Raw genomic sequence first — 12,388 nt, forward strand, 5'->3', positions numbered from 1 at the left:
AGTGGAAAAGAAAACATTCCAGCTTGAAGCGTAAAAATGTTTGTTGATCTAGGATGTTTACAATAAGGAGCGACAGAAATCATTTTCTCAGTCTGGTAGCACAGCCCAGAAGAGGATTTAGATTTTCTGAGAGGTCTCAAAATATTTGTCCAGCACAGCCCTCCCTCAAATGTTAAACCTGCTCCCTCTGCGTGCATAAGAGGCCCGTCGCGGTTAGAATTCTGCCAAGGGCAATTCTTGTTTTCATATTCAGACAGCATGAAATATGGCCGACATTAGTCTCCACTAAAGAACAACAACAGCAGTTTGCCCATGACTGATCGAGTCTTCAAACACTTCTTGTCTGGCGGTAGTGTTTTTTACTGCCTTCTTATTCACTTCAGCCTAGATGAAGGAAAGGCACCTAATTCACATTTCATTTTTTGGTGACTATTCAAAAGTTTTTAGAAAATGCACTTGACAGTGGGGATGGAAACTTGGCTCATTGAGTGGTCTTACTATTTCCTCAGATACCCGAGGATCAGGACAACAGTGCGACACAAAGCAGATGGCCCAGAAATGTAAACACTAGGGGTACATTCAGTGAATATGGCAATCATCAGAATGACAGGAGGGGAAGACAGAAAGACAGACAAAAGTAAACTGACTTAAAGTAAGAAACAGGCAAAGAAATTAACGATTGACTGGTAAAATACAGAGGAATTACCATAAGTATGTTTATCCCTGACCCTTCAAATGTCCTGCTTGTTAAACATCTGAGTGCTGAGCTCATTTTCCGGCGTCACGATGGAGATGTGACATTTGAGATAGAAAAGGGATCAAGTGTGCTTGCAGAGCGGCGGTCTCACATGTACCGAGAGAGGATCTGTAAATCCAGGGATATGTGAATCTACCCAAGCTAGAGCCTCTGAACTTAGCGAGACACCCACACCACTTTTCACTGCTGACATCACTCCGAGCGCTGTCCCCAACCATTGCAAACACTGAAAACTACAGCCTGTCATTCTGCAACCTGGAGGGTCACAAGTTAAAAGCTCTTGACTTCTAAACCAGTTTTCCACTTTAAATAGGTCTAATATTCTGCTTAAGGCTCAGAGCTTAGAGAAGGAACTTTTCTGAAATTTTTGCGGTTACAGTCCCAAAGCCTGCAGGGCAAATCCTAGTGAGGAAAGTGAATGATTATCAGTTTTAGAATTATCTTGGAAGTCCTTGAGTAAAGCATTCAAAAGCCAATCCCTCCAGGGCAGTTGTGAATGGAAATGGATTGGAGTTGCACTGTAGGTAGAACTGAGATATGAATGTGTTGACGCCAAAAGAATGAGTCAGACAGAGTCGGTCGAAACAGGATCAAGGAGAAAGCCCGGAAAAAAAAGTTTGTTTTCTTTCATTCCTTACAGGTGTCTGTGTGGTAAGCTGCATGAGGTGTCTTTGGAACTTCAACATTATTTTTGCAATTTCAACATCGAAACACTGCACTCAGTGTATTTACCTTCTGCATGTGATAACCCAAAGATTATTATATACCACAGAGGTGAGAGGAATGAGGAAAACATCAAACAGTATGAAACCAGATGTCTCTTCATAGACTGCCAGCTTATCTCCAGGCAGAATTTGGATTTCAGACACAAGATTTAGTTAACTTCCTCCATGTGAGTAGAGAACTATCAAATGTTTTGCTTTGCCATTTAGACTAATCCACTCTAGATGTTAAATGATACTGGGACTTGTCAGTTGCTCTCAGTGGCCCATTTGTTCCTACTTAAGATCTAAAAGGTTTAGTTTTAGGGCTGCATGGTGGTGTAGTGGTTAGAACTGATGCCCACAGCAAGAGGGTCGCAGGTTAAAATCCGGCTTAGGGCTCTTCTTTGTGGAGTTTGCATGTTGTCAGTGTGGGTTCTCTCCGGGTCCTCCGGCTTCCTCTCACAGTCCAAAGATGAGCAGCCTAGGCCTAATTGGTGCCGACTGGCTCCATAACCCCAAAACTCGAGTTCAGATAATCAATGTTTAGTTATATTCTAAATCAGTGGTTCCCAACCTTTTTCTTGAGGGACCCACATTTTTACCATTGTAAACTTTGGCGACCCCCCCTTTAAGTAAATAAAGTTGCCAAGAGAGAAGACTTTGAGTCATCATTGCATGGGTGCAACACTTGGAGATTGACTTTTTTCAAATTTATAGGTATAGATGTATATATTTAACCCATTAGATTTATTACACCCCTTAAAATGAAGAGGATCTTTGGCGCCCCCCTGGGGGGGTCGCCCCCCGGTTGGGAATCACTGTTATAAACCAGTGAGTCTTCTCTCTTGGCAACTTTCTTTACTTAAAAGCTCGGTTCTTTTACCGGAGCATGTTGCGGACATAGATGTTGCGGACAACAGGTACGAAGATCTTCTACGATACACAAGACAGCGCACTCTAGCGTTTTCTTTAGACATTTTTTCAAAGACCATCTATTGAGGTGTAACAGTCCACTCTAACATTTTCTGAAAAGATCATCAATTAAAGGAACGGTGCCACAACAAAACAAACGAAAAACGACAGCCACTTTATGTCCACCCCCCAGGGGTCCCCCCCCCCCCCCGGCACCAAAGTTTACAGTGGTAAAAATGTGGGTCCCTCAAGAAAAAGGTTGGGAACCACTGTTCTAAACCATGTCAAAACATTTCCTAAAACTGTCTTTTCCCCCTTTTCTTTTTTATTTAAGTTACCCAAACAGGTGTAGAACATTTTTTGGGAGACTTTTTCTAGGGTAATTTGCATTTTGAAGGTTTGGTTTGGAAAAACAAGGAAAGGGTAGACAAAATCAATTCAGTTGACAGAGCACAGCCAACATAATTAATTGCCCAACTTACAACTTGCAAGCACTCGCCAGCTTGCCTTGCCAGTTAGTCTTTGTCTGCTAAAAGGATAACACAAACCAGGTCAATAACTCTTAATGGTTTTCTGGATTATTTGTCTTCAGTTAATTGAACACAGCTTTCCCCTTTAGTTAATTAGACTTTGCATGACAGTGATGATGCCCTTTTGTAAATTACATTCTCATACAACAAAACTTAAGTTACGTAAGTAAGGTATGTGATGTAAGTTAAGTACATTGAAATAAGTTTAAAAAAAATAACAGTGGGTGCGGGTGCCAATTTTGGGCAAAAAACCCCCATCCTAATATTAAGATACTTCCTTTTGCATGATACTGCAGCTATAGGATGTATATAAAAATGTTCTTCAACATTATTTTTACATTGACTTCTATTCTCTAAATATTTGCTTATGCTAACTGTATGCTGGCTAATGGCACCTCAGGGTCAACTGAATGACATCAGAGCAGCCGGATACATCGCTAGTGATCAAGTAGAAAACTGACCCCCTCATCCCCTCCAACCCACACAAACAGAAAACGGGCTAACAATCCAAACCGCTCATACAACCAGTATGAATGTGGAGCTCAGTCTCGAGTGACAATAAGTCATTTCAGTGAGACGTGGTGAAACAAAGGTGCCATAAACACACACACACACATGCTGCTCTTAGAGAAATAAGGTATTTAGAATAAAGCAAATGCATGCCTGAACTAATTAGCATGTGAATTATGAGTCCAGTGAGGAACAAAGCACTCCACACCTGTCAGAAACAATAACAAACTTTATGCTCTGCTTGAAGGTTTGGTCACCGACTTTGACAGCCACATTCAGGGGCCCCTCTCTACTCAGCTCAGCATTTACGTAAGTGATTGTATCTCCTGGGCTCCTGTATGACCAAAGCAGGCAATGGCCTCTTCCCTTTCCAAATGACTCTGCCTCTGAGGAAGTTATGATTTGGCCCCTCTGGACTCTGATAAGAGATGTGGTAGTGCGATTGGAGCGGCTCCGCCCTGCTAGCGCCAGGAAGCTGGACAGCATGTGTCTGGATGCTGAGACGTGCTCAGTGGACCGTTTGTGTTTGGGTGTTTATGCTCGTCTGGACACCAAAGCTTTGACCTGGAGTAACAGTGTTACTGCTCAGGATTTAAAGATTTTCTGTCAGGCCAATCACTTCAAATTAGAGAAATGTGCGAAAGGAAAATGTAATATAATAAACATGGAATGGAAGTCCCGACTTGACACATTTGTTGCCTCTTCATGCGGATTACAGTGTGTTTTACGGAGTGATTTACAACAACTTTACAATTATCAAATACTAACAGACATTAGCTGACTGCTAATTCAGTTATTCAATTCACTGCTAAGTCGAAATTGAATTTGTACCACATACGCATGACACCGACATTCTCCCAGGATAAGGTACCTTGTTACACACTATATGATATAGTATAGCACTTTTTTCTGACGCATGTCTGCTATCTGACCGTCTGTGTTGGACCAAATCTGCAAAAGACTAAACCCAAACAAGCTCACCCTTCTCCTCCTGTCTCACTTAATCTGAAGTTTCTGAGCAACCCAGTTCCTTCAAAGTCCGATATGTAACTGATGTTGGAGGACTTTCATGCTACTGTTATGCCTCACTAATCGCCTGTGTAGCGTATGGGGTATAACGTGCAGTCACTGCTCTGCTTGCAGTTCAGGGAGACCTGGGAGACACTTGAGAGTGTCTCCCAGGGCTTGAGAGGTGTGGTTGAAGATCAGAGGTATGTCAGCTGTCAAAACGGGGAACAATGTTTCCCTCTTCCTATTTATTGCTTCTCTGATGGTATTCCCCTGTCAGTCCAGTCAGCTCCGCAAGGGGAAGTTAAGATGTCTGTGGTCACGAATGGCTGAAGGAGCAAATACTAAAACTTTTTTTCTGTGACTCACTGCATGTGCACAATGCAGCTTAACTGCTCAATTCGTATCTGAAATATTACTGTGGCGTTCTCCTGCTGATGCGGGCCATGATCAGCAAAACATTTATATTTTGTATTGGGAGTTTAAAAAAGTAGGCTATTGAAAAATCCTCCCTTCTATCTCTGCAACCTTAGTGATGGATATTTTAATCATATCCTGTAATAATAATGATTGGACACAGGAGGGTGAGATCTGTTGCAAGTTTGGCCTAAAATAGCCTCTTTAGCCCTAATATATATATATATATATATATATATATTTAATAAACTATTAGGATTTGATATTTGTAAAACTGGATGAGCCTTTGTTGGAATAGCTTACTTCAATCTGGTTCTTGTAATATTTCCAAGACATAAATGTATCAGCCAAGCCAGGCTAAGATGTGACCGATTATTAAACTTAGTCAGCATGCACATAGAGGACCTCGACCCTTCCTTAATTACCAGTGAGGAAAAGTATTCACACTATGAATATATAGTGAAAAGCAGCAAAGAAAAAACATCTCACGCTTGCTGAAAAACAAAAATGTATTAACCTCCTGGCTGCATATTTCTCAACCCTTATAGGCTGCATTAATTCCAGGCACTTAGCTGACCCTCCTATCAACAGCAAGCTGCAGTAATTACAGCAACAGCACAAATATTACATTTTTTATAGTAAACCTGGACAGACAAGCAATCACAGTAGGAGACAAGGTAAAATCATTCAAATCAACAGGAGACAAATCTTACAGTGTCTTCAGTCTATAAGTGTAATAAATAAAAGGATTCCTCAATAGGATGCAACTTTTTTGTCTTAACTGGAAGAGTAACAAGCAGAGAAATACCAGGATCATGCATCATGCAAGAGCTTGACAGAAAGTTATTAATGATCTTTACAAGTAATTTCATAACCAATGAAAGAATCATTGGCTCTGCAACCAAGCACAAACACCAAGCAGGAATTACTGTTGCAACAACACATCATCAGCAGGGTTAAACTAAAACCCAGCATACGTTCCCTATCCGTGGATGAACAATCCAAGACTTGGTGAATTCTGCTTCATAATGATATGAAGAGTCGGCCTTAAAGGATCAAAACACAACAAAACTATAAACAAGTCAGTCAACCCTGTGGCAACCAAAAGAAGGAAGGACTGTGCTGCCCCACTGTCATGGTCTGTATTCACACTGAAATTCAACATCAAGCAAGCTTGTGCCCTTCTGCTCCACAGTCTGTGGGTCTGAAGATGTGAATGTCCTTGATGTTGATTGGCAATTACTGTGCCTTTAGAGACAATTTACTCCCACACACTGGCATGACTCATACCCGTTTACAGGAATAGATCTCATATAGATCTGTCCTTACTTTACTTTTTTGTTTAAATAAAAAAATACATGAACTCTGACAAAGAAGAACTGCTTAAAGCATTTCAATGAATCTAACAACAAAAAAGCACTCAAGAATTTAGTTTACAAAAATCAACATCTGAGAATCAGATCATCAATGTAGTCTGTGCTTCTGCAAAATGACAGATGCCCTTAACTGATCCTGACGGATCAGGGTAAACCAAGAACAGTGAGTGAAAGAAATTCCACAGTTGATTTGGAAAAAATCATAAAGGTCTTTATGACGCAGATCGTGAAGCCTGCCTATTGTCAATGTGATGATAGGGGAAGAATGATCACAGGTGAAGGGCTCAGAGAGCTCAGAGAGCAGAAGAAACACATTTCTAACAGGGAGAGACTTACCCTTACCTTAACCTGACCTAACCCCAATTTTAACCACTGACTAATGTCCAGATTAACATACACTGTCCTCTGCCTTTCAGCATAGAGGGACAGACCAATGGAACATGTTATCTAGATGTGGGGCAGGATTTGAGCTTGGTCAAACTTTGACATAACAGCTACAACCCGATGGTTCAATTCCCAGTTTTGAGGCTGTCTGAGTTGACTGTTGTGATGATAGGCTACGTGATAATTCTGTGGAGCTCCTGTTTTACACTTTCCTGTTTTACACTTTCCTCCAAACCATGTAGCCATCAGGAACTCCAAAATTACCCCCAAGTTAATTGGTTTCATGGTTCTTAACATCAAATGTAGTCAAATAAAAATAGGAAAACTGTAATTTCGGCTTTCTTATCATTCACTTAGAAATATGTTTTGCCCCCTTACGAGCTGAACTTTGACAACTTCATTGTATTCCTAAATACACTTATAGCATAGCATAGCATAGCATAGCATAGCATAGAAAGAAAGAAAGAAAGAAAGAAAGAAAGAAAGAAAGAAAGAAAGAAAGAAAGAAAGAAAGAAAGAAAGAAAGAAAGAAAGAAAGAAAGAAAGAAAGAAAGAAAGAAAGAAAGAAAGAAAGAAAGAAAGAAAGAAAGAAAGAAAGAAAGAAAATAATAATAATAATAATAATAATAATAATAATAATAATAATAATAATAATTATTATTATTATTATTATTATTATTATTATTATTATTATTATTATTATTAATAATAATAATAATAATAATAATAATAATAATAATAATAATAGTTACTGAATTTTGGGGGTTTATTCAAATTTATAGCACCTGTGGTATTGCTGGAAAAAATATGACCTAGTGGTGCAAAGCTAGGTGTGTAAACCTGATTTCATTAGAACTTTTCTCTACATGGTGACAATAGTGTCCACACCACACCACACAACACAACACAACACCACACCACACAACACTTACCCACGCATACACCCACACACTCACTGATTATGGCTTGGCTCACCCTCAGCTGGCAGGTATAGCTGCATTAGCTCATAGGTAGGTAGGTATAATCCTACAGTATAATCATTCCTGCATGCTGTTGCCCTACGTTGCTAACAACACTGTCTGTTCTGAGCCTTCGTGCCAGTGGAAAGATGGCTTTACTAAGTTTGGATAAACGCTTTCAGGTTACCGTGAAGTAAATTGGAGAAACTACAGGAGTATTTCGTAGAGACAGATATGACACGGCTCAGCAGCGTGTCGCCGGGCAGAAAACCAGCTGTCACCAAGCCAAACTAAAACACATGGAGAGATTTATTTTTCTAATTTCTTTATTTTCTTTCATCTTGGAGCACTTCACCTGTTGTGTTCTCTGTTTAAAATAAGCTTTTCAGTTCACCTGCCAATGGCTACTAAGAATTCAACCTGCCAGAAGCTTCTTTTTTTTAACCTGTTAAGCCTATTTTGGAAAATATCGACCCTTTCATAACCCAACAGAGGATGCACACAAATATACTGCTTCGCTCACTGTGGTCTGGGGAGACTCAGTGACTCATTTGGTTGAATTTGGGCATTATCTGAAATGGCCAGAATTATCCTGCAGGCTGCACAGCAGATGACTGAGAATTAAATAAGAGACTTTCCTAACCCTGAGTGGACAATTTGCTTGACTCTCACTGACCTTGCTGGAAGAAATCTGAGAATATCTAATTTCCACTAGATTAGCCAACCAAATTGATTTCTGAATTAATCTAAGGAATAAAACAGGTCATTCATTTGCATAATCAGGTTTCACTCTACGTCTACTATGCCAGCTTCTAATCAGAGTTGACATGATTCGAATAGTTTCCTTCAGTTCAGTTTAGAGCTTTGCAGTCACTTACTATGTAGTTCGTTTACTTTTTTCTAAGTGGAATAATTGTCACAGTTCAAATGTGCATCAGTACATCAGTAAGTGACTGAATCTCAGTTGGTACAGCCACAGGGTTTATTTCTGATACCTCATGCTGTTAGGTTCAGCTCACTGCTAAACAAAGTACTGTTTAAAAGGTTAGTAGCTCAGCCGCCAATTATTTCCAACAGCATTTTCACATTATTACAGTCTTAATGGAGAAAATACTGTGTATCACTTCTGCATTGACAACGTTGCTCTTAGTTGCCAGTAAAGGTTACTGCACTCACCAGCCACTTTATTAGCTAGTGAGGTGTACCTAATAAAGTGGTGGTGCGGTCTTCTGCTGTGGTAGCCCATCTGTTTCAAGGTTGAACGTGTTGTGCGTTCAGAGATGATCTTCTGCATACTTTACTTTTAACAAGTGGTTTTTTGAGTTACTGTTGCCTTTTCTATCATCTAGAACCAGTCTGGCCATTCTCCTCTGACCTCTGGCATCAACAAGGCATTTTGGTCCAGAGAACTGCTGCTCACTGGATATTTCCTCTTTTTCAGACCATTTTCTGTAAACTCTAGAGATAGTTGTGTGTGAAAATCCCAGTAGATCAGCAGTTTCTGAAACAGACCAGCCCATCTGGCACCAACATCCATGCCACGTTCAAAGTCACTTAAATCACCCTTCTTCCCCATTTTGTTTCTTGGTTTGAACTTCAGCAGGCCTTCTTAAACATGCCTAAATGCATTGAGTTGCTGCCATGTGATTGGCTGATCAGATATTTGCATTAACGTGCAAATACACAGGTCTCCCTAATAAAGTGGTCGGTGAGTGTAGCTTACTGGATAAAAGTCATTGATTCTCTGGTTTTCCACCAGCATATTGCAATATCGGTGGCCAGCCAGGCCTGAGTTGACCTCCTGCAGATCCAAAGCATTGGAGAATTAAAAAAACATTTTTTTTTTTTTGCTGTGGGAGAGCTCAAAAACATGGATATAATGGTTGGAAAGCTGTTGGATAAAACATGAAAGCACTTCAGTGTGGGTCTGAGGTTAGTGTTACCCTGTTGCTTTCAACTATCACAAGCTCAGTAATGTGAATGTTACTTCAAGCGGAAGTAAGCACTGAACCACTGGGTATCTCAAATGCTTGATTGCCCGAAAATATAGCAGGTGGTTATATAAGACAAAACTAAATAAACAAAAATCTGTTTCCCATGTTTTGTTTGGTGGCCTGAGTTAATTTCTTCAGTTTGAAGGTGCAGCGTTAAATATGGAAAGTTCTATGATCCAGCCGGCGGCAAAGTGAGCTCACTATTTTGAAGTTAATGTAAGGCTAAGAATTAGCATTTCATAAAATTTGATAATAGTATTCTCACTGAAAATATGCTTAACTGGTGTATTCTGACTGCTGAAAGTTACTTGACTTTGGTTCATTTTACTTACTATGACCTGCTAAGTCAGCATCAATTAAACCTGAACACTAAAGCTGTTATATTCTCATTGTAACACAATTAAAACATTAAACCTAACCTGACACACAACAACATGGTGTGGAAGTTATCAAGTACAAGTTATGTAAGGCCAGTGCAAATGTGAGGTCCACAGATGTCACTGTTGAAAGCAAGAAGACAAAAATAAAACTGAAACTGCAGGTATCAGGTCACAGATTTCAGAATAAAAAGCAACCATTTTTGAATAATTTACATATGATTTTCATACAGGAGTTTTTTTTACTGCAGAGATATTTCAAGTTTTTAGACAAAAATTCATTTTCCAAAGTCTAAAAAGTTGCAGTTCAGTAGAGATCACATTTTCAAAGTAACCCACACACATTCAGAATGAGTCCTACGCCCTTTCTACAAGAGAAAAAGCTTTTATTCTACCAGAGTTCAAAACTGAGCTCGTGATGTTTTCAGGCCCACGGCCTTCAGACAATAAAGCACTCTTAGTGGATACTGGAATGTTTCAAATTCTTTTTCTGCCCAATGAATCAGGAACAATCTTGTTACACTTTGACTTCAATTGCAGATACATATTTACAGGAAAATCAATAAAAAAAAAAAACTAGTGGTGAAGCATCTTCAGCTTTCTTCCGTCAGTTTTTGCAACAAACTACCCAAAGAGACTTTTAAAAGTAGCCAAGGAGCCATAGTCTTTCTAATCAAGGCTCAATCAGGTCCTCATTAAATAGCACTCATTAAACTAATTAACCAATCAGCTCCTTAATGAATGTCATCAAGCCCCAATTGTCAATTGTCATCAAAAAGAAAACAGGCAGGACTGAGAGGCTACGATCCTCATTATCTCCCTGTCTGTCATATAAGCTGTAGCTGAACACATACTCACTTGTGATCAACATGCTCCTCAGTCTTGAATGGAGGGAACTTTAGCAAACTTCCATGTTACCCCTGAGAATTGATGTAGAATCAAACACATATAGATATTTAAATAATATAAATCCAAAAGGGGAAAGTCATAAATCCAGTGTTGTAATGCAGCAGTAATGTCCTGTTGTAGCCTTCTGGTCATGTTGGGCATCATGTTAATGAAGTCATTGTTGAAGATTTCCCCTTTCCCCTACCACTCCCCTTCCTCTGGCCCGGACCAGACCATCTGAACACCAGAGGGGGGAGGGCATCCTAAAAATATCCCGTGATACACACTGAGGATATATGACTGCTTGGCTGAGGAGACTGAAATTACTTTGAGTTTATGTGACTGTATGAGACATTGGAGATGACATGGAGTGGCCAAATTATAGAGATAAAAATCTGTAAATAGGGAAAGTTCTTGACCCTCCTTGGTAAGAAATTAAAAATCCCAGAATGTGCTGTGTCCACTTGGTACAGGAGTGACCACAGATTTCCACAGGGCAGGAGTTGGCTTTTAAGCAGGCAATTTTTCATTTTTTCCTCTGAAAATACTATAATTTAAAATAGGCCATTCAGGGAGTCAGAAGTTCCACTTTGTCTTAAATGAGGTCTGTAGTGAAACTCATGATACGAATCAATATGCTCCTCCACTCGGGCCTTTTATCACAACCCACGGATGAAGAAATTACAAAGAGCAAGAAGCGAGAAAATTAACAAGATTTTCTCCTTTTCTAAGATTGAACACTTTTCCCCAGCTCTGATCTCTGACCTACTCATAGCTTTTAGCGTTGGCGGGGGTGTTTGAAAAAGAGCCACTTCAGACAAAATGTAAGACAGATATATACGACTGGGTGGATGTCTTAATACGAGTAGGAGAAAGTTCTTGCCGTGCCCTAATAGCCTGTAGTTCTTCAAGGTTTCATTTTAGCTCAGTCCAAGATATACCATTAGTGTTAATGGCCTTCGATTTAATGCGTAGGTGTTTGATTATGGGATTTTAAATGTGAATAACTCCCTCGGAGGAGAGGAGAAAAGAGGAGAGTGGTCTGCATGATCCACTACATTAATTCACAAGTGGAGTGGGAGAAAGTGGGAGTATGTAAACAACTAATGGACTTTTCCACAGTAAGTTGAGAGTCATGGTGGTGGAAGAGTAAAAAGTGAAACTAGGTTGAAACCTTCCTTCCTTTCCTTCTCATTTCAGAGGCTGGTTGGTTTGTTTAATGATGATCAAAAAAGCTCTGAAAACATTTGGTTGTGGGAAATATACTATATACAGCACAAATAAGCATTCTTCACACACATTTCCAGGTAAATTAGCAGCAATGCTGGAAAAGATGGGGAAAGGGACAGTCCAGAAGAAGAGGATAGGGCAGAGCCTGATGTATGTGTATGTGGTGGAAGATATTTCTCGTTATTTTCAGGAGCAAGGAGCTGTTTTTCTTTGGTGACAATGGGCCACATGCATGGGCCTCTTTCTTAAGTGGCTTGTTTGAGGGATGTAGGAGAACTTGCTCCAATTACCAAGTTTCACGTTTTGAATTTTGTCTTAAAAACACACTTTACTAGTGGTACA

General features: G+C 39.8%; 1 protein-coding gene across 1 annotated transcript in view; it reads right to left on the minus strand.

Moving 5' to 3' along the window:
* si:dkeyp-23e4.3 (rho GTPase-activating protein 7) overlaps positions 1-10,951 on the minus strand; it is a 41,534-nt gene extending 30,583 nt beyond the window's left edge. Inside the window, exon 1 of the mRNA XM_059352181.1 lies at positions 10,787-10,951. Coding sequence (XP_059208164.1) covers positions 10,787-10,799 — 13 coding nt within the window. The 5' untranslated portion in view covers positions 10,800-10,951. The remainder of the gene's footprint in view (positions 1-10,786) is intronic.
* Positions 10,952-12,388: the final 1,437 nt, after the last annotated feature.

This window comes from Centropristis striata, chromosome 15, assembly GCF_030273125.1.
Source record: "Centropristis striata isolate RG_2023a ecotype Rhode Island chromosome 15, C.striata_1.0, whole genome shotgun sequence".
NCBI classification, from domain to species: Eukaryota; Metazoa; Chordata; class Actinopteri; order Perciformes; family Serranidae; genus Centropristis; species Centropristis striata.